Raw genomic sequence first — 19,408 nt, forward strand, 5'->3', positions numbered from 1 at the left:
TATCCACTAATAACTGCAATACATCCTACCTTCAAACTCAAAATGATTGCTATCAGGCATGGAGAATAAGCCTGCCAAGTCAGTTGTGCAGATTGCACCACAGGGACAAAATCAAAGCAACACCAGTGTGCCCTTCAGATGTGTCATTAGGCATGCAACAATTGAAAGGTCTGACTGCTACAAGTCAGAGTTGTGCAGTCAGTGTTTAAATTCCACCATGTCTCCTGCGTGCCACATACAACAGTCAACCTTTCCAATTCTTTAGCCAGGAGAGTCCTCTTTCCGACCGCTGTTAATGATCAGACATTCCATCCTCAGATACTGATGTTGCTTCAGAAGGGGACATACCATCTTTATGTCAGGTACTTCCCTTCCATTTTTGTTTATGGAAGAATCATCATCATACAGTGTGAGTCCTCTGCATGCAGTAGAAGATTTAGATGAATCCTGAAGCTTGGTTCCATTGTGAGTAGTAGACGAAACTGCTGAAGCAGATAAAGCAGATGAAATTGCTAACGTTGTATGTGTTTTTCTTCTGCATGTCAAAGCTAGAGATGTTTTACAGGGATGGCTTGCTAAGCCATTGCCCAACCCTCCCACTTTATCTGGGCTTGGGATCAGCACTAGGAACAAGATATTGTGGTGTGGTTATTACAGATATAACTGAATGTAAAATTTGGTCCTCCAGCTGGAACTTAGTTAACTATCTTGTTGATGCATATACCAGAATAGAAACCAGGTCCCATAGCATAGTAGACCTAAACAGAATAAATGTAGGAAAACCTTTAGTTTTGTCACAAAACTGAGCAGCTATGATTCTGACTACCCACAGGGTTGATTAAGAAGCTGTCGTTTCTACATAGTCATTCTTCTGAACATAAGTGCACTTTAACATCTTCAGCACAGTGTTTATCAGCAGGAGAAAACTTAAATTAGACAAATTACTGCCATGCACAAATTAGAGCTATCAATAAGGTGGAGGATATTATTAACACTAACTAAGGGCCAAATGAGATTATAGTTGGAAAATGTTTTATTGTTTTTCCTTATTCAAGTAGAAATAGGAAAGGTGATCAGAACTGGGATACTTCATATCTGAAGTTAAATTCAGCTTTTTACTGTCATTTAATACAACAGGCACAAACATACAGTTATATTACAACAGGCACAGAAAAACATCTTCACTATACAAACAATCTTAAACATTTTATTTCCAAATTTTATATAACTCTTTGAAATACTATGGAAAAATATCATCCTGTGTCACAACCTTGGAATACATACATAGCTACTGAAATAGTGGAGGCTGACTGGCCTAGGGTCTTTGCTACCATTATCATCAAACTGCAGTAGATTTGCACAAACATACAGTTATATTACCAACAGAGTGTTTTATTCTGTAACAAATGCAAACAAAAATGGAGCCAGAACTGCCTTCTAACTGTCCACAATGTTCCATTAGTGACAATGGGAGCGTTTAGTTGCTTTGCACTTTTGAAAATCTGGTCGTTTATTTAGGTGCCTAACGTGGATTTAGAAACCTAACTTTAAGCACCATCTTGAAATTTTAGATCATGCGTAAGTATAAATGATTCTTTCTAAATATGTAAATATATAGTCCACCTGATGTGTTGTGTTATACTGGGGGGAAATATAAAGATTATACCCCCAAAAAATGTAAGGTAGGTGCTGGAGACACCTGTATTATGAGATACAGCTGCTAACGTAATGGAAAGTATGGGTCTCTTTCTGGTCTCTTTCCAGTCCTAAAATAACCTGCTCCTCACACCATCCTCATTTAGTCTTTAAAAGATAGAACCCATCCTATGCTACTCTTTCTACCCATTTTTGCAGAATCAGTATTGATGTCACTAGTTTTTAACAAATGTGATTAACAAAACTAAAACTACAGTAGGTGTGTTAGTATCTAACAGTGTAACATACAGTTTTATATGTTGTTCTGGCCAGGTCTTGCAAAGCCACTAGACAGTTCTTTTTAGATAAAATAAGTATGGTCATTACCATCATTACATAGGTTGTTCCAGGCTATACTATCACCTGCTTACTTGATTCCCTCCATTAGCACTTCATTTCTTATCCTATAAAATCAAGCCTCTCCTCCTCACCTTAAAGGCTACTGAATCTTGCCCTGACACATACCTCTGCTCTCATTTCTACTGATATCCCCTCCTGCTCCCTATGCCCTGCCCCCATCTTTGTGTTACTCGTCCCTTCATCTCCTTCTCTCATTCTTGGGTTCGGACCTGCCAAGTGCCTAAAAGAGTCTCCCTGTTTTCACCCACTTCTCTCTTATCCCTCAAATCCCTGTGTAAAACATGTTTTATTCTCATCAGAGCAACTCCAAAACATTGCCTCTCCTGCAATGTTATCCTACATCTTGCTTTGTGTTTGGTTTTGTCTTATGTAGACTGTAAGCTCTTTGGGATTGGGAGTGTGTCTTACCTATGTTGTGTAACATGCTATGCAAATTTACAGTCCTATGTAAATATTTAATAGTAATTAATAACCCAACCAAATTAAAAAGCAAATGTAACTTAAGGGTATTTAGCTTATTCTTGAACTCAATAGCACTCAGTTACACATTTTGCCCTACAATACAACAAACTACTGGGTGTAGAGAACAGAGTCCTCTTTTAAGCTGTCAGTTGACGTTCCTCTAGATAATTCTTAATATTGCTGTATTCCTCCTTTACTAGAAAACCAGTATCTAGCATGAAAAAGAGGTGTCTGCAAGTCCCAGCAAGTCTGTGGATTGCCAGGAGGTTTGAAGGAATGAAAAAATATTTAAATCCAGATCGAGGAACTGTGTAGACTTAAGCACTAAATTAAAATGGAAATGATATACGTACATACAGCACATAGACATACAGACAAATGCATATGTGTATGAAATGTTCTTTGCAAATTATAGTAAAAATAGTTTCTAGCTAGTTTGACTTTAAATCTGATACTTAAGAGTAGTTAATGTTTTTAAATAGATTTTGTTTTCTTTAACCCAGGTATGGTGACATGGTGCCGAAGACAATAGCTGGGAAGATTTTTGGTTCAATTTGTTCCCTGAGTGGGGTCTTAGTCATTGCTCTGCCAGTTCCTGTAATTGTCTCCAACTTCAGTCGTATCTACCACCAGAATCAACGAGCAGACAAGCGCAGGGCACAAAAGGTGCGCTCTCACTTCCATCCCACACTCTTGATTTGGTGCGAAGTAGATAACAGATGGGTTTTTTATATGCTGTATATCATCCAAGGGACCATAATTTATTAATAGGAGGGCTGCTATACATTCATGATAGCAGAGGCCCTAAGGCAAATTTACTAATTTTAAAGTACGTTTCAACTTTTTTTTTATGCAGAAATTGCTCCTTTCTTCTTCTTGGTAATGTCCACAGATCCACTACAATGGGTACTTTAGGCTGTTCGCAGCTTGGAGGCAGAACCAGCCCTGTCAGCCACTGGGAGTAGGGAAGTACCTTGCTTCCTGATGTTCTCTCCAGGTTTCTCTGCCTCCATACTGGCCAGTGGCTCAGCCAGACCTCCCTGCAGATTTCTCAGGAAAATTCTAAATTTATTTCAAATTTTTAGACTAACAATTTGGTTCTGTCTGATTCCCAGCCATGTCCCAAGGCTGCATTTGCTTTTGTGGACATTGTCCTGTCAGCTCTCCTTCCCTTTCTGGGGCATTTACTGCAGCTGGTGCTCCTGCCGGCTTCAAGGACAGACCTAAGACAAGAAAAGGAAGGGTCTGTGTCTCATGCTCCCTCGCATTATTGAGTGTCCTGTTAAAGAATTCGGCCAGCTCTGTGGGAAGAATGTGGTTTCCCTCATAGTCTTGTCTGGGCCAGATCACCTCCCCACACCCTTCCCTGAGTAGAATAGGAGCCAGGCAGGACTGGAGAGGCTGGCTGTGCTGAATAAGATGCAGCCCGGGCCCAGTGGGGTTACCTTAGCCCCCTTCCCGAGCAGGAAAGGTGTCTGGCAGGATTGGACAAGAACTGGCTCCGGGGCAAGCAAACATTCCCCAGGAGGGAGTGAAGCCAGAAGGGCAGAGCACCAGACGGAAGGTTGTGTCTGAGTCCCCATAGCCTGCACCATCAGCCAGTGCTTATTTGTAATAAGAGAGGTAAGGCTCACGCAATTAGGTGATGGGGATCAAGAAATTATTTTTTACTTTCATAACTGATGCAGCAAGCCCAAAGGTGCCGGGGATATGAACTGCCAAGCCTAGAGGTGTCAGGGCTAAGCACTGGCTAGCCCTGGCACAGTTTAAGCACTGCCACCAGCCATACCTCTGACTGCAGGGCTCAGCCACCTCCTCTCACTCTTTTTCCCAATGGGTCGCAGATGGAGGGCTCCGGACACAACATGACTGAGACCTCCAGGGGAAACACAGTCCTACCTGGCTCCATTCAACAGAGAGGAGTGGAGCTTCTGGGGACCCCATCCTTGAGCTCCAGGCCAGTACCTTCCTTGGGAGATCCAGAAAGAGCCCATGTGTGGGAGGGGAGACAAATAAGCCCAGCTTCTTGGAGGACAGAGGTATCACTAGTCTCTTGACTATTTTCAGAGAAATCTCTGTGTCCAATTTTACTTGACTAAGGGGCCTCTCACTATACAGGCCCTTTACAGGCATCCAAACCCAGGCAGGCATTCTCTCCGCTCCCTCCCTTGATCATGGAAACTCTGTGATCTGTTTCACACAGGTACATAGGGCTTTGGTCTTTGGGATCAGATGCTGAAACAAATCCATTCCCAGCTGTCTTGGTCAGGGGCGGCTCTAGGATTTGCGCTGCCCCAAGCAGGGCGGCACGCCGCGGGGGGCGCTCTGGCGGTTGCCGGTCCCGCGACTCCGGTGGACCTCCTGCAGACATGCCTGCGGAGGGTCCTCTGGTCCCGTGGCTCCGGTGGACCTCCCGCAGGCACGCCTGCAGATGCTCCACCGGAGCCGCAGGACCAGCGGACCCTCCGAAGGCATGCCTGCGGGAGGTTCACCGGAGCCGCCTGCCGCCCTCCCGCGGGACGCCGCCCCCAGCACGCGCTTGGCGCGCTGGGGTCTGGAGCCGACCCTGGTCTTGGTGATACAATGGAAAACTTTATGGAAAGACGAGGCAATTCAGTGTCATCAGAACAGTCGCCTTATAGAAAAGACTACAGAAACCCTCAGGTGACATCAGACTACCACCGCTAAATACATTTAACAAATAGAGACTGTCATCGGACGCCCTAAATGCCCCTCCAGGCTTTCACAAGCAATGCTAACACTGGGGTGGGGAATAGGATTCACATCTGTTTCACACAGGTACATAGAGTATTGGTATTTTGGATTAGATCAGGGGTAGGCAACCTATGGCACGTGTGCCGAAGGCGGCACGTGAGCTGATTTTCAGTGGCCACTGGTCCGGGGGGCTCTGCATTTTAATTTAATTTTAAATGAAGCTTCTTAAACATTTTTAAAACTTATTTACTTTACATATAACAATAGTTTACTTATATATTATAGACTTATAGAAAGAGACCTTCTAAAACCGTTAAAATGTATTACTGGCACGCAAAACCTTAAATTAGAGTGAATAAATGAAGATTCGGCACACCACTTCCGAAAGGTTGCTGACCCCTGGATTAGATGCTGAGACAAATCAGTTCCCAGCTATCATAGTGATTGTAATGAGCATTACAAACTCCATACAGAGTTGAGGCTGAAGGGAGACGAGATCCTTCCCTGTTTACCGGTAATCAGGCTGACCACACCCCCGCACCACTCCCAGAACTGCCAGTCTTGGAGACAAGCACCCACAGGTGTGACCAATAAAGAAAATGAAGCGAACTATAAAGGAGGGAGAACAGAGAGGGAAGGGAAGTAGAAAGGGATAGCAGAAAAATAACAATCCCGCACCAGGCTGCCTCTAAGAAACTGACAGGGAGACAAAAGAAGGTGTCAAGCCCTGGAATTTAAAGGCTGATAAACTCAATTTAGGAAATTCCTAATTTCACTAAGTTCCTAAAAGAGACTTGTCTTCACAGCATTCCCATTTTAACCCTCCTTAGACAATTCCTATATTGTGCAGAGGGATGGCAGCATTTTTCTTTTCCCAACTTCAATCATTACTGTTCGTCCTGTGCTTCCAGAGTGTCTCACCAGGATCAGACAATAATATTGGCTTTAGGAAAGAAGGAAATTGCTTATCTTTTGCCACACCATTTTTCTGACCAGGTTTCTGTACAGAGAGAAAGATGACTGAAAAGCACTATATGATGTGGTTCCTGGAATGTCTTGGATTCAGGACAAACAAACACACATGGGATTGTCAGGGATGTCAAACACAGACCTGAGCTAAGGATGGGTACTATCAGGTACCCCAGGTCTCATCTCAGAAGAATGTTAGCAGAAATATCTCACTCACCATAAGACATTTTGGTAGGCTGCTGATCAACACCTTTGCATCTTGAAACAGTAAAGTACCCTATGACCTTTCTGTGTGTGAGGACACAGGATGCAAGTTGGGGAATGGTATTTTGCAAAGCTGGGCAAGGTCACTGATATGTGTCTTACCAGCTATTATACTGTTCCCCAGGAAAATAGAAAAGATAGGAATGGGAGAGTGACACTGACAACGTTTATGCCTTTCTTGCTGTAGCAACTATGACTCTCTGGCCTGATCAATCTAGTGTTGCATCTTTGGATGTCTCTGTCTCACAGAAGAGGTCTGCAATTGCAAGACCAGTCCTGCATCTGGGATCAGACAGGTTTAAAATGAATACTTGTATAAAGTGATTATTGCTCTCATGGACCTCAGAAGAGAAGTCAACAAATAGAACATATTCTGCTAGCTGATACGAAGACAATAGTTTAACTACCCTGTTAAATAAGTGAAACATAGCCTTGAGTTCTTCCAGGAGGATTTTAATGTGGGCATATAAATGTCCAAGTTAAAATGTAAAGTCTCTGTAATATGTTGTCAGCACGTTCAAGAAAAAGAAGTTTTGTACAATTATCAACCCTAAACACTCTTTTTTAGAGCATCAACCTTACTCCAACGCTGCAAGGACATAGAGCATAAGAACACTGGTCCATCAAGTCCAGTGTCATGTCTTCCAAAGTGGGCAGCGCCAGATGCTTCAGAGAAAATGAACAGAATAGGAAAATTATCAGTTGATTCATCCCCCATTATCCATTCCCAGATTGTGGCAGTCAGAAGTTTAGGGTTATGTTTCTGACCATGTTGGCTAATAGCCATTGATGGACCTATCCTCCATGAACTTATCTAACTCTTTGTTGAACCCAGTTATACTTTTGGCTTTCACATCTCCTGGCAATGAGTTCCACAGGTTGACTAGGTGTTGTGTGAAGAAGAACTTCGGTATGTTTGTTTTAAACCAGTTGCCTAATAATTTCATTGGGTGACCCCTGGTTCTTGTGTTATGTGAACAGGTAAATAACGCTTGCCCATTCGCTTTCTCCATGGCATTCATGATTTTATAGCTCTCTATCATATCACCCCTTAGTCATCTCTTTTCTACACTGAACAATCCCAGTCTTTTTAATCTCTTCTCGTATAAAAGCTGTTCCATATTCCTAATCCTTTTGTTGCCCTTCTCTGTACATTTTCCATTTCTAATTTATCTTTTTTGAGGTGGGGTGGCCACAAGTGCATGCAGTATTCAAGGTGTGGGCATGCCATGCATTTATATACTAGCACTATGATATTTTCTGTCTTATTATCTATCCCTTTCCTAATGGTTCCTAATATCCTCTTAATTTTTTTGACTACTGCTGCTTTTTTAAGAGCAGCTGTTTTCAGAGATTTATCCACAATGACTCCAAGATATCTTTCTGAGTGATAACAGCTAATTTAGACCCCAACATTTTGTATGTATAGTTGAGATTATGTTTTCCAATGTGCATTACTTTGCATTTACCAGCATTGAATTTCATCTGCCATTTTGTTCTCCAGTCATCCGGTTTTGTGAGATCCCTTTGTAATTCTTCACAGTCATCTTTGGATTTAACTATCTTGAGTAATTTAGTATCATCTGCAAACTTTTCCAAATTATTTACGAATATTTTGAACAGCACAGGTCCCAGTACAGAGCCTTGGGGGAACCCCACTATTTATGACTTTACATTGTGAAAACTGACCATTTATTCCTACTCTTTGTTTCCTATCTTTTAACTGATCCATGAGAGGAATTTGCTTAAGAATCTTTGCTGAGGGAGATTGTCAATGGCTTTGTGGCAGTCACAGTACACTATATCAACTGGATCACCTTTGTCCACATGCTTCTTGACCCCCCTCAAAGAATTCTAATAGATTGGTGAGGTATGATTTCCCTTAAAAAAATCCATGTTGACTCTTCCCCAACACATCGTCTTCATCTATGTGTCTGATAATTCTGTTCTTTACTATAGTTTCAACCTATTTGCCTGGTTCTGAAGTTAGGTTTGCCAGCCTGTAATTGCCAGGATAGCCTCTCTAGCCTTTTTTAAAAATCAATATTACATTAGCTATACTCCAGTCATCTGGATAGTAATAGGTTATATACCACAGTTAGTAGTTCTGCAATTTCATATTTAAGTTCCTTCAGAACTCTTGGGTGACTACCATCCTATTCTGGTGACTTATTACTGTTTAATTTATCTATTTGTTCCAAAACCACCTCTACTGACACCTCAATCTGGGACAGTTCCTTGGATTTGTCATTTAAAAAGAATGGCTCTGGTTTGGGAATCTCCCTCACATGCTCTGCAGTGAAGACAGATGCAAAGAATTCATTTAGATACTCCACAACAGCCTTGTCTTCCATGACTGCTCCTTTAACACCTTGATCGTCCAACTGACTGTGTGACAGGCTTCCTGTTTCTGATGTACTTAAAACATTTTTTGCTGTTAGTTTTTGTGTCTTTTGCTAGTTGCTCTTCAAATTCCTTTTTGGACTGTCTTATTATTCTTTTTCACTTGACTTGCCTACGTTTATGCTCCTTTCTATTTTCCTCAGTAGGATTTGACTTCCAATTTTTATAAGATGCCTTTTTGCCTCTAATCATCTCTTTTAGTCTGCTGTTTAGCCGTGGTGGCATTTTTTTGGTCCTCTTACTATTTTTTATTTGGGGTGTACAAGTATGACCTTGGAACCTCATTCTTGTCCTTATAGCACTACCCAGACTGAACCCCTGCAGGAGGTGTCATTATACTTCCTATCTATTAGAGTGGGTCTCTCAATGGCTATGTTCTCCAATCAGATGGGTTTATTTTAAATGGGAGCTTTCTCCAATAAGATACAGTATTGTAATTTTAAATCAGATAGGTAGTCCTCTCATGACTGCCATGGCATTCATTCCCTAAGTAAAATCAAGAAATGTTCCTCCTTTGGTTAAGCATCAAAGTCCAGTCCTTAGAAGAACTGATAGGCTCAGGGCAGAGTAGTCGTCCTCTCCTGCATTTAGATATATTAGATGGCTACATGGCCATCAATACATAAATTCACCAAATTCTGTGTATTGGTCATCCAATCGTAGCCAACGCTATTTCTTTACTTTTGACAGCAGTCTTCTCCACATTTTAGAGGGGAAAGGTAGAAGAGATATTTATATATAATCAATTTCACTTTTGATGTCCACTTTAAAAGAATGATCCCGCTTCCCACCCTGAATGCACACTGCCATTAAAATCCATTTGTAGTGAGATCTGTGGACCTTAGCATGAATAGGAACAGTAAAATGTATCCGTGCTTATATGAAAATTTCCTTTCTTCAAGTAATAAGGTCCACAGATATGACTCACCCTGGAGACCAGTGTATCATCCAGAATACAGATGGAAATTGACATCTGAAGACTTGAGTTTGGTAGGCAGAATTTACCATGTTCTGCCATAGAAGAAATCGTTGTGCTTTTTCTTCAGAGTATATTTACTGCAATATGTAATTTAGTAAAGTAGATTTGAATTATTCTGGCTGTGAAATTTACCTCAACTGGAGGGAACTTCAGAAGACAGGGCATTCCCCTGCTGCCAGTGACTGACAGGTATGGTTCTTCCCCCAAGCTGGAAACAGGCTGAAGTACCCATTTTACCTGATCTGTAGACTTTATTACTTAAAGGACATTTTCAGTTAGGCACAGGTTTTCCTGTTACATATTTTCGGGGTATCATGGGTTGAATGTTAACAGTTATTTATAATAATACTATATGCTTCTCTTTTCTGTGGACCCAATGTTTCTTCCTAAATGCTCTCCCCGTTTTCCATCCCCTCTTTTGCTTCACCTTTTGTATAGCTATCCATTAACCCCTATGGTATGTTTAATGTATTATCAGCCAAGGAATCTCAGGGCTTGTCTACACTAAAGGGAAAAGTCAATCTAAGCTATGCAATTTGGGTTTACATGAATAGCGTAACTCAAATCAACATAGCTTAGATCTACTTACCGCGGGGGCCACACTACACAATGTCGACAGGAGACGCTCTCCCATCAACTCCCCTTAATCTTCTCGATCAGGTGGAGTACAGGAGTCGATGGGAGAGCAATCGGTGGTTGATTTAGCAGGTCTTTACTAGACCCACTAAATCGACCGCCGGTGCATCGATTACCATAGTATCAATCTTCTGGTAAGTGTAGACAAGCCATAAGAGTAGCTCCTTCAGAGTCTACCAACAATGGTCCCTAGATATCTTGAGGAGTCCTTAATTGCCAATCTCAATTATCACTTTCTCCCCAGAAGAGCATTTCATCATTCCTTAATAATGTCCAAAGAATTAACTGGTACCATAAATTAAGTATATTGTCTTTTATGTGATCATGATCTGACAAGGCTTTTACACTTTTATATAGCAACTTTTATCCTGAAGGTTGGCTGATCTTTTATTTTACTTACTGACTGTGTACATAACGTATCTATCTGTCAAGTTACAAATAACTTTAGATATTACTGAAGTACAACTAGCTCTGTAAAGTGCAACAACTGCTTAATAGCACCTGGCAGCTCAAGGCAGAGCATTTCCATTAGGGCATAATGCCGGCTACCATTGTTTAAAACTTAATTGAAATGTTAACTTCATTGAGGTTACAGAGGTATAACTGATGTAAGAATTCAGCCCAGTTTTTTGAATGTAGTAATAAAGCATGTTAAGCTTGTGCTCAGTGAGCAATTATTTATAGAACCACCATTTTTTAAATGCAGGATATCGATTTGAATATATTATTGAAAAGAAAGGTAGTAGGACTGAAGAAATCTCTGGATCTTATTTAATTCCAGATCCACTAACTGTACAAAGTAAACAACACTTCCTTCTTCACTAAGTGTTGATGTCATTTAAATTCTCATCACCAAGCTAAAGTAAATTATGTGCAGTTAGTGGAAAACAATAAAGCAAAGCAAGAAATATTGGCCTGAGCTCTGTTAGATATAAGTGTAAATTACACTTACACCCACTGTAAAGCCCCTTTACACTACCAGAATGGTGTAAAGGGCCCTTAGTGGAACTGAGAATTCAGGTCATTTAGTCCATTGTTCTTGAATCCACACGACATATTAAGGCAGTGATACTCAACCCTCAATGGTTCAGGAGCCAAATTAGCAATCAACGTTACCCCAAAGAGCCACAGTAGTGTGAATTCATTGTTTCATTTAGTGTTTACAATTGATACTAATAACATATTAAAAGTATCCTGATTGGTTAATAATTAAATCACAGTGTTTTAATATGTGCTGCAAACAGCCACAGGAGACACATTAAAGAGCCACTTACAGCTCTCAAGCCTCAATGTGAGTATCGCTGCATTCAGGTATTGTTCTTATCTTTACATTAGAAGATCATGAAGGTGCCAACTAAACACTAACTAGAGAATTTGTACTGTTTCCGTAGCGATAGGAAGAGAGGTAGCTATCTTGGTGGCCAGCAGAATGGACACAACACTATTAATGTTGCATTTTGTGCTATTGAAAAAGCTGATTAAAATGGACCAAATGTATCTCTTGGTAAATCTGATAGAGCTAATTTCCAGTGAGGCATAAGAAGCTTCCATTTTGCAGAGTTCCTACCATGGAATAATATTAATATTACTATGTTTTGTGCTGGTGCTACATCTAAACATTTATGAAATTCGGGGGGCTAATCTATAAACGTAAATTCAAAAGACAGAAGAAAAGCAAAGAGCTCAAAAGGGATGTACGAAACCTTTATCGTCATGGAGAAAAGAAGTTGGACATCCATAAGAATGTGAGCTGATGGTCCATTTGCTGGAAAGCTTAAGACTGAAGACTATGGTGGAATTTTACCAAAGCAGCTAAAAGAGCCTTTCTAGTTCAGATATTTTGTACTTTCCCCAAAGATTGCAAAAATTCACAGAGCACTTCTTCTGCTGCAGCCATATTTACAAAACATCAGTGTCCTGGGGACTAAGGGAAGAAATGGAAAGTTTCACAGTAAGGAGGATGGTTTTCTGTGGAAGAGTTTAGTCCTCTCTCTTTTTCCAGGCACTGCTGCTCAAAAGGAGAGTTGGACGAGGTTTGTGTTGGCTGAAAAAAAGAAGTATCTGACAAAACGTTCTGGTGACAGGCACTAATGAAAAAATGTCGTCTTCTCTTCCTCTTGTGACGTACAGAAACCAAACATTCTCCACCTGGCACCTCTCGGGGACTAAACTTATATTATACTTCTATTAAGTTGCATCAGAGCACTTTGTCAAAAGCAGCCAAATATAAACATCTCAGAACAGTTCCTTTTTGGCAGCATATTATATGATCATTGGTGCTGTGACGATTTTAAAAAGAAGCAGCAGAATTAATTACTAGAACAACCAGCAGTGTTTATTGGACATGCATTTGCTTGGAAATCCACCTGGAAATGAAGGGAGCATGTTATGAAACAAAGCTTTCCCCCCGTTCCTTCAGCCTAAAACCTAGCACCAGGGATTCTCTATTCCATGGAGTGCCAGCACTAATGCCTTCTCAGTGTCGGAAGGGCAGGGGAAAAATACAGAGGAGCCACTGTGTTCTCTCCTTTCTGTGAATTGAGTGGCATTGCAGACATATTTTCTACCCTCCACACTGTGTAGTAGATGGAAGTGTATGATCCCATTTTTGTGAACCACTCATTTGTGTGGCAGTCATCCTCCTACTCTTCTCAGTTCCTTCTTCATCCAGAAGACATGCTGTGAACTGCCACGCTCAGATTCTTCTCACTCAAGCTCGCACTTACCAACCCAACACCATTTAGAAATCTTCTCAGATATTGGTTGGCAAACTATATCTATTTTGTTTCACATCTCCCAGGAAGATTGAGTATGGTAGCTGGAAGGCCATTGCACTGACAAAGAGAGGGAACACAGATGAAGGACTAGTGTTTAACATTTTGAGCCTCTATCTTCCCTCAAAGGTCTGAACCAAAACATCTGATTTTTTAAAAGGTGGTTTTACATGGGATCTGACTGAGTGATTTATACAATAATTCCCTCAAAGAACTTTGTAATAGACTTGACAACTAGAAGCTATTATTGTTATTATTTTATTTGTATTATCTTAGCACATAGGAGCTCAAGCCATAAAGTTCACCTCAACCCCCAATGACACCCAATATTTGACAGCATTCAGAGCTACCGAAAGTGGCATTCCCCTGCCATAGTCCATATACCCATAAACACCTTTGAATGCATCTTGTTATTTTAAAAAAAAACCTATCATAACAAATGTATGTAATTTTCCTGTCCTTGGATGTAGGGTTTTTTGTTTTTGTTTCAATAACAAAGACCCTTTTTCCTATTTTTACAAAGACACAAACGTTTGGAAGAATTTAGAGCATCAGGTTTCAGAGTGGAACTCAGATTTTATTTTGTTTGTTATCTGTCCTAGCAACCAGCAATTTATAGATCTGATCTTGAATAAGCATATCTTCCATTCTGATAGTTTTGCAGCCTTAACTTAGACAATGAAATTATCCAGCCTCCTCCATGAGAATTTATTGCATAATGTATAGTGCTTACAATCCTTTGGCTGGCCTAAGCCTTTATTAAGTCAGTTGTAAGGAGGGTCTGAAGCCACCAGGAGCAGTGAACTAGTTATCTTTTAGGGTCTGATCCAAAGCCCATTAAATGCAATGAATGGACTTCTGTTCACTTCAGTGGGCTTGTGATCAGTCCCTCTGCGAGGAGCATTTTCTAGAATTTAAAACATTAGAATGAAAGTCAGGATATCTGGTTCCTGGCTCTGTCACAGATTTGCTGTGCAATCTTGGGCTCTCCAGTCTGTCTTGCCACCCACGCAAGCTGGACTTAGTGATAAATGATCACTTACACCAAAAATCACAAAATATTCAGGTTCTTCCAGTCCCAAGAGACCAGTCACTCACCCTAGATCAATTTGTATCTTAGATCTTATACCAAAGACAATGCATGTAGCCAATCTTATAATTAACTAAATGTTTATTAACTAGGAAAAAGAAATAAGAGTTATTTACAGGTTAAAGCAAGCAATTCCATATACAGTCTGTGATTCAGAAGATGACAGATATGTAGTAATATGTCAGGACTGAATGTCTTTTTAGGGCTTAACCCAGGTTGACCCTGGGGATCTCTGCTTCCTGTTTCTCAGTGCTAGCCCTTGTAAGAATCCAAACAACAAAGATGATAAATTTTCAAGTTAGCTATTTTTATTTCCCTCTTCCAGCATTCAAACCGATGGGATGAAGCCTTCTCCATGTACTTCTTCGTGGGTGAAAGGGGCAATCAATAAAACTTTTGTCCTACAATGGCCCACTTAATTTTTGATAGTCCTCCCGGATGGGCAGGTAGAGCAAGTCTTCTCATCTGAGTTCTCGAGTTCAGAGCAGGATTTTTACAATTATAAAACAAGCATATATTTTACCTTCGTAGCATAGAATACAGACATTACAAGTAAGATTAATGGATGCACTAATTTACAAGCATTTCATATAGTCTAAACACTAAATACATTCTTATAAGACTAATACCTCTTTTGAACAGAACTAACATACAGGTGAGCTGGTTTGGTTTTCAGCTATGAGTTTCAGTTTTTATCTAATGCCTACGGCCTTGGCCAGAGCTGGCACTTGGTTTACCAGCATCATACCTGTAACCATGTGTCACATGCTGCAAACAGAATTGTCTCCATAGTTGCTTTCCACTCTATTTCTCAGATTCCTTGGCTGTCTGTTGAGAAGACTCTCTCTCCCTTTGGAAGTATGAGGCAGAAAAAGAAGAATAATTTCATTCCTCAGAACTGATCCAGATCATGATTGGAGAAGATATTTGGCTAATGCAGTGACCCTGTTGTCTCTCCCCATGCACACTATTCCAGGATCATACTATACTAGTAGGAGTGAAAGAGTAAACAAATGGGTTTATTCTGTGATGCCATAGGAGTTGGAGAAGAACTATCCCCCTATTTTCTGAAAACTTCAACCTAGTAATTATTGAGAATGGAAAAAGTCATATTACCTCAAAACAGAGCATTGAACTCTCTCTTCTACTGCAGTAGCTCTAAACTCTTCACTTGAGCTTCTAGTCTACTAACAAAGTTCAAGTTTGCTAAATCATTGTTCTGCACTTGGCTTTAGGAACCAGAAATCTGTGGATTGAGCATGAGGACAAAGTCAATCTCACTTTGATATACAGGGAACCAGTCATAAAAATTCCTGCAGGAATTGTACTGAGGACTCCACACTTTCCAGGAAGCCAACAAAGTGAAGACTATTCTGCAACTTCTGCTTTCAGTATTATTGATCTTGAGAGTCTTTTCTTTAAACATAGGGTATCCCCTCTATTGTTAGCTTCCCACTGTTTAGTCTACACTATGTGACTCAATAGTTCAAGCTGACCATTTTACCAAACATTTCTTAGGGAAGCTCAATCATCTTCCATCCATCATCCTCCACCCACAGATTAGCACCTCCTCTGGACAGCTACCAGAGAGTGGTCCTACTGGGTTCCAGGGAACTGGGCAGGCACAAGCCTGCACACAACTAAAGGACCCTCCCCCAGCCTATGGGGAGGATCCACTGAGCCCGGGACTCAAATAATTATGGGGCAGGGAGAGGAACAGAAAAAATAACAAAGACATGGTGTGATGGTCAAAGGGTCAAAAGTAGGGAACTGAAAAGGGACACCAAGCAGAAAACCTTGGACAGCACCCACTGCTCCTCGAAGGTGTCAAGGGAGCCAGCAGACACCGCCCAGAAGAACTCTGCCCAGATATGTGAACGGAGAGAGGAACGGAAATAGGACCCAAATCACAGAGAACCGCTTCAGCCAACATCCTCTCCCTGGTGTTATAGATGGCCACTTTGGCCATCAGTTGGAGGAGGTTGATGAGGAGGTCCCACGACTTTGTGGGGCCATAGATAGGGTGTGCATATAAGAAAAGTTGGAGGGAGAAGTGCAGCCAAAAATGCAACAGTAGGTCTAGAAGGAATGGGAAAAGGGGCTGCAACCTGGCACACTCAAGGTAGACATGCGCCAGTGTCTCCCTCATGCCGCAAAAGGGACAGGCATCAGGGATGGGGTGAACCATGCCAGGTACACGCCCGTGCTCACAGCTCTGTGCAGGAGCCACCAATCAATATCCCTGGTGGGCCGTGGGACCAAGGTGGAATATAGGCTGACCCACCGGGGTTTCTCACTCTCAATGGATGGCAATAGGTCCCACTACTTAGTATCGGGGTGGGACATGAGGGTGCGGATATGGAGAGGATGGCGCATGAGTGTGTACATATGTGCCTTTGGCGCAGTTCGAAAATGAACCGGCTGTAGGTCATGCAGCCAGCTTGAAGTGTGTGAGTGGAATGGCCGGGGGGGCTCATGGGGAAAGGGCCCTTTGAACAGATCTGGAAGGCTTGGGGTGTGGGGTGGGCGGGGAGCACCCTCCTTCAGGACCCGCTCGAGGTACTCCTGAAAAGCAGGCGATAAAGCTGCCCTCACCTCCTGAAATACACACTGCAGAGTTCAAAGGGTGGAGAGCCCCATGCGCTGAGCAAGCAACAGGGGATCCACCCAGGCTCCCCAGTCATAGTCCAGGCGGTCTCCAGTTCTGGTGACTCCTGACAGGACCAGCCTCTGGCACACCGAGAGGGACTCCGCCACCTGCACACCAAGTTAGGGATTGTGTAGCAGGGGTCCACATGGAAATCTACCCCCTCAGCGGCCACCACAGACCTGGTTGCTGATACCAGCTTCCAGGTCCAGAGGAGGTCTTAGTAGAAGACCAGCAGCTCATAGAGGTCTCATGGAAGACCTCTCAGATGAAGATAAAAGAGCTGCCGGTCATATCAGAGCCCTTGGAAGCAACGCAGGAAGGCATGCGCCAACATGCTCCACACTAGGCTACCTGCACTATAAAGAAGTCTCTGCAGGGCCTGGAGGCAGAAGGCATAGATTTGAGTGCGAATGCAGATCAGGCCCTGTACTCCTTCCTCCAGGAGGAGACTCAAGACCCCTGCAGAGACCCAGTGCAGTCCTGGCCAAAAGAACTCCAGGACCACCTTCTGGAGGTAGGCCAGGAAACCTAGGTCCAGGATCAGGGTGTTAAGCTGATGCCAGAGCATGGACAGGACTAGCTGATTGAACACCACTTCCCTCCCGCATAGGGAAAGGCACCGGAGTAGTCCTGTCCACCTCCACAGCTGCTCAAACACTGTGCCCTCCAAACCTTGCCAGTTCTCCGGTGGAGACGGATGCGTGGTGGTAAGGTAAACGCCGAGATAGAGCAGCAGATCCGTGCTCCACCGAATGGCCTGAAGCCCGGGTGGAAGGGTGCTCACCTGCCACTCATCCCCAACCACCAGGTCAGAGCTATTGACCCAGTTGACCTGGGTGGAGAAGGCCATCGAGAAGACCAGGACCATGAGAAGCACGTCATTGGCATTCGCTGAGAGGATCAGCCACAACTCTGGCTCACAGAGCATCAACCCTGTCAACCTCCTATGGGGGACATGGAGGAAGGGCTCGATGGACAGAGTGTACAGCTGGCCTGACAGCAGACAGGCACCCCTCGCCTGAAGCTGACTGGTGCGGTCAGGGTTCAGTGGAGCTTAACCAAACACTCTGAGGAGGTGTACAGCACCTGGAGAAAACCCACAAACTGGGGTCTGAAGCCAAATGCCCACAAAGTGCCCAGGAGATATCCATGGTCCACTCTGTCGAATGCCTTCTCCTGGTCCAGAGACAGGAGGGCGAACAACAGACCATCCCTACACTTGAGCTCTAAGAGGTCCCAGGCCAGATATAGCTGATCAAAGATGGTGCGGCCCAGGTAGGTCTGGTTAGGGTGGAGCAAGACAGGACAGCAGTTCTGAAGGTTGCAGAAGTCCCCCTTCTTTGGAAGCAAGGTGATCACAGCCTGCCTTCATGACAGAGAGGCGTCTAGCCCCTCTCGCTGGCGGCTGGAATGGGGGGACCTGGGACCGGGACCTGGAGGCAAAAATAGGCAGCAAGGGGTGGGTGGGACAGGCAACACAGGGAAAGGGGGCAAACTGCTGGGGGGAGGCCTGTGGGCAAAGCAAGGGTGGGGGAAGCCCACCTGCCAAGAGCAGCAGAGGAAGGGAGGGCAAGTCCAAGGGGACGGGAAAGGCATGTGCGTTTGTGGTTTAAAAGCCCTTGCTCGATGCTGCAAAAGCCAGGTGGATAAAGGCCAGGCAAGCGGCCAAGTCCAGGAGTGGAGAGCAGTCAAAATGGTGAGAAGGGGTGATGGAGTAGGGGGAGGGCTCCACATCTCTCCCCCCGCCACCTTCCGAACAACAACAAGAACCACCACCACAGGAGTAAAGATGTTAAAATCACTCAGTCCTGTGAAAAAACCCCTCCACAATGTCCTGCAGTAGCTCCAGGTGTACCACGCACTGCAACTCTTCTTCCTCCTCCTAACACCAGCAGCAAACAGCCAGCTGAGAGAGACCCCACAGATGGGAGCAGGCCAGCAAGGCTCCCCAAGGAACAGCAGCAACCAGCTGGTGAGGTAGCAGAGAGGGGCGGGGTGGGAGTGAGGGTCTGGCCCAGACAAAAGCTAAAGAGGGTGCTCTGGGACCACCAGCAGCAGCAGCAGCTCCACACCCACAAGAGAGTGGTAGACGACAGGCATATCAGCTTCTCTCAGGTCAACAAGAGACTCACGAGTCCAATTAAGGATCTTTCAAAACCCCTTTTTCTGGTGAGAGAGGATGAGGAGAGATGGAATATAAGCTGTGTCAGGAAGAAAAGGCTTCTCCTAGGTGTAAGGCAGCTCTCCTCCCTGTAGGGGAAGCAACCATGCTAACAGACTGTTTGGGTAAGGACTAGCACTCAGAGGCCAGCATAATGAGGCAATACCCCCCAGGGAAAGGTATTCTCTTTTTGTTTGGCTGAAGAGAACTTCTTGGCCTACTTTTTACCTTGTAAATACTGAAGAATAAA

The 19,408-nt window shown here is 43.2% G+C and overlaps 1 protein-coding gene across 2 annotated transcripts in view; it reads left to right on the forward strand.

The window, feature by feature from the left end:
• KCND2 (potassium voltage-gated channel subfamily D member 2) overlaps nt 1–19,408 on the forward strand; it is a 382,728-nt gene that overhangs the window by 345,215 nt on the left and 18,105 nt on the right. For both annotated transcript variants that reach the window (XM_039514145.1, XM_039514155.1), the window contains exon 2: nt 3,021–3,183. In XM_039514145.1, coding sequence (XP_039370079.1) covers nt 3,021–3,183 — 163 coding nt within the window. The remainder of the gene's footprint in view (nt 1–3,020; nt 3,184–19,408) is intronic.

The sequence above is a fragment of the Mauremys reevesii genome, linkage group 1 (genome assembly GCF_016161935.1).
Source record: "Mauremys reevesii isolate NIE-2019 linkage group 1, ASM1616193v1, whole genome shotgun sequence".
Classification (NCBI taxonomy): Eukaryota; Metazoa; Chordata; order Testudines; family Geoemydidae; genus Mauremys; species Mauremys reevesii.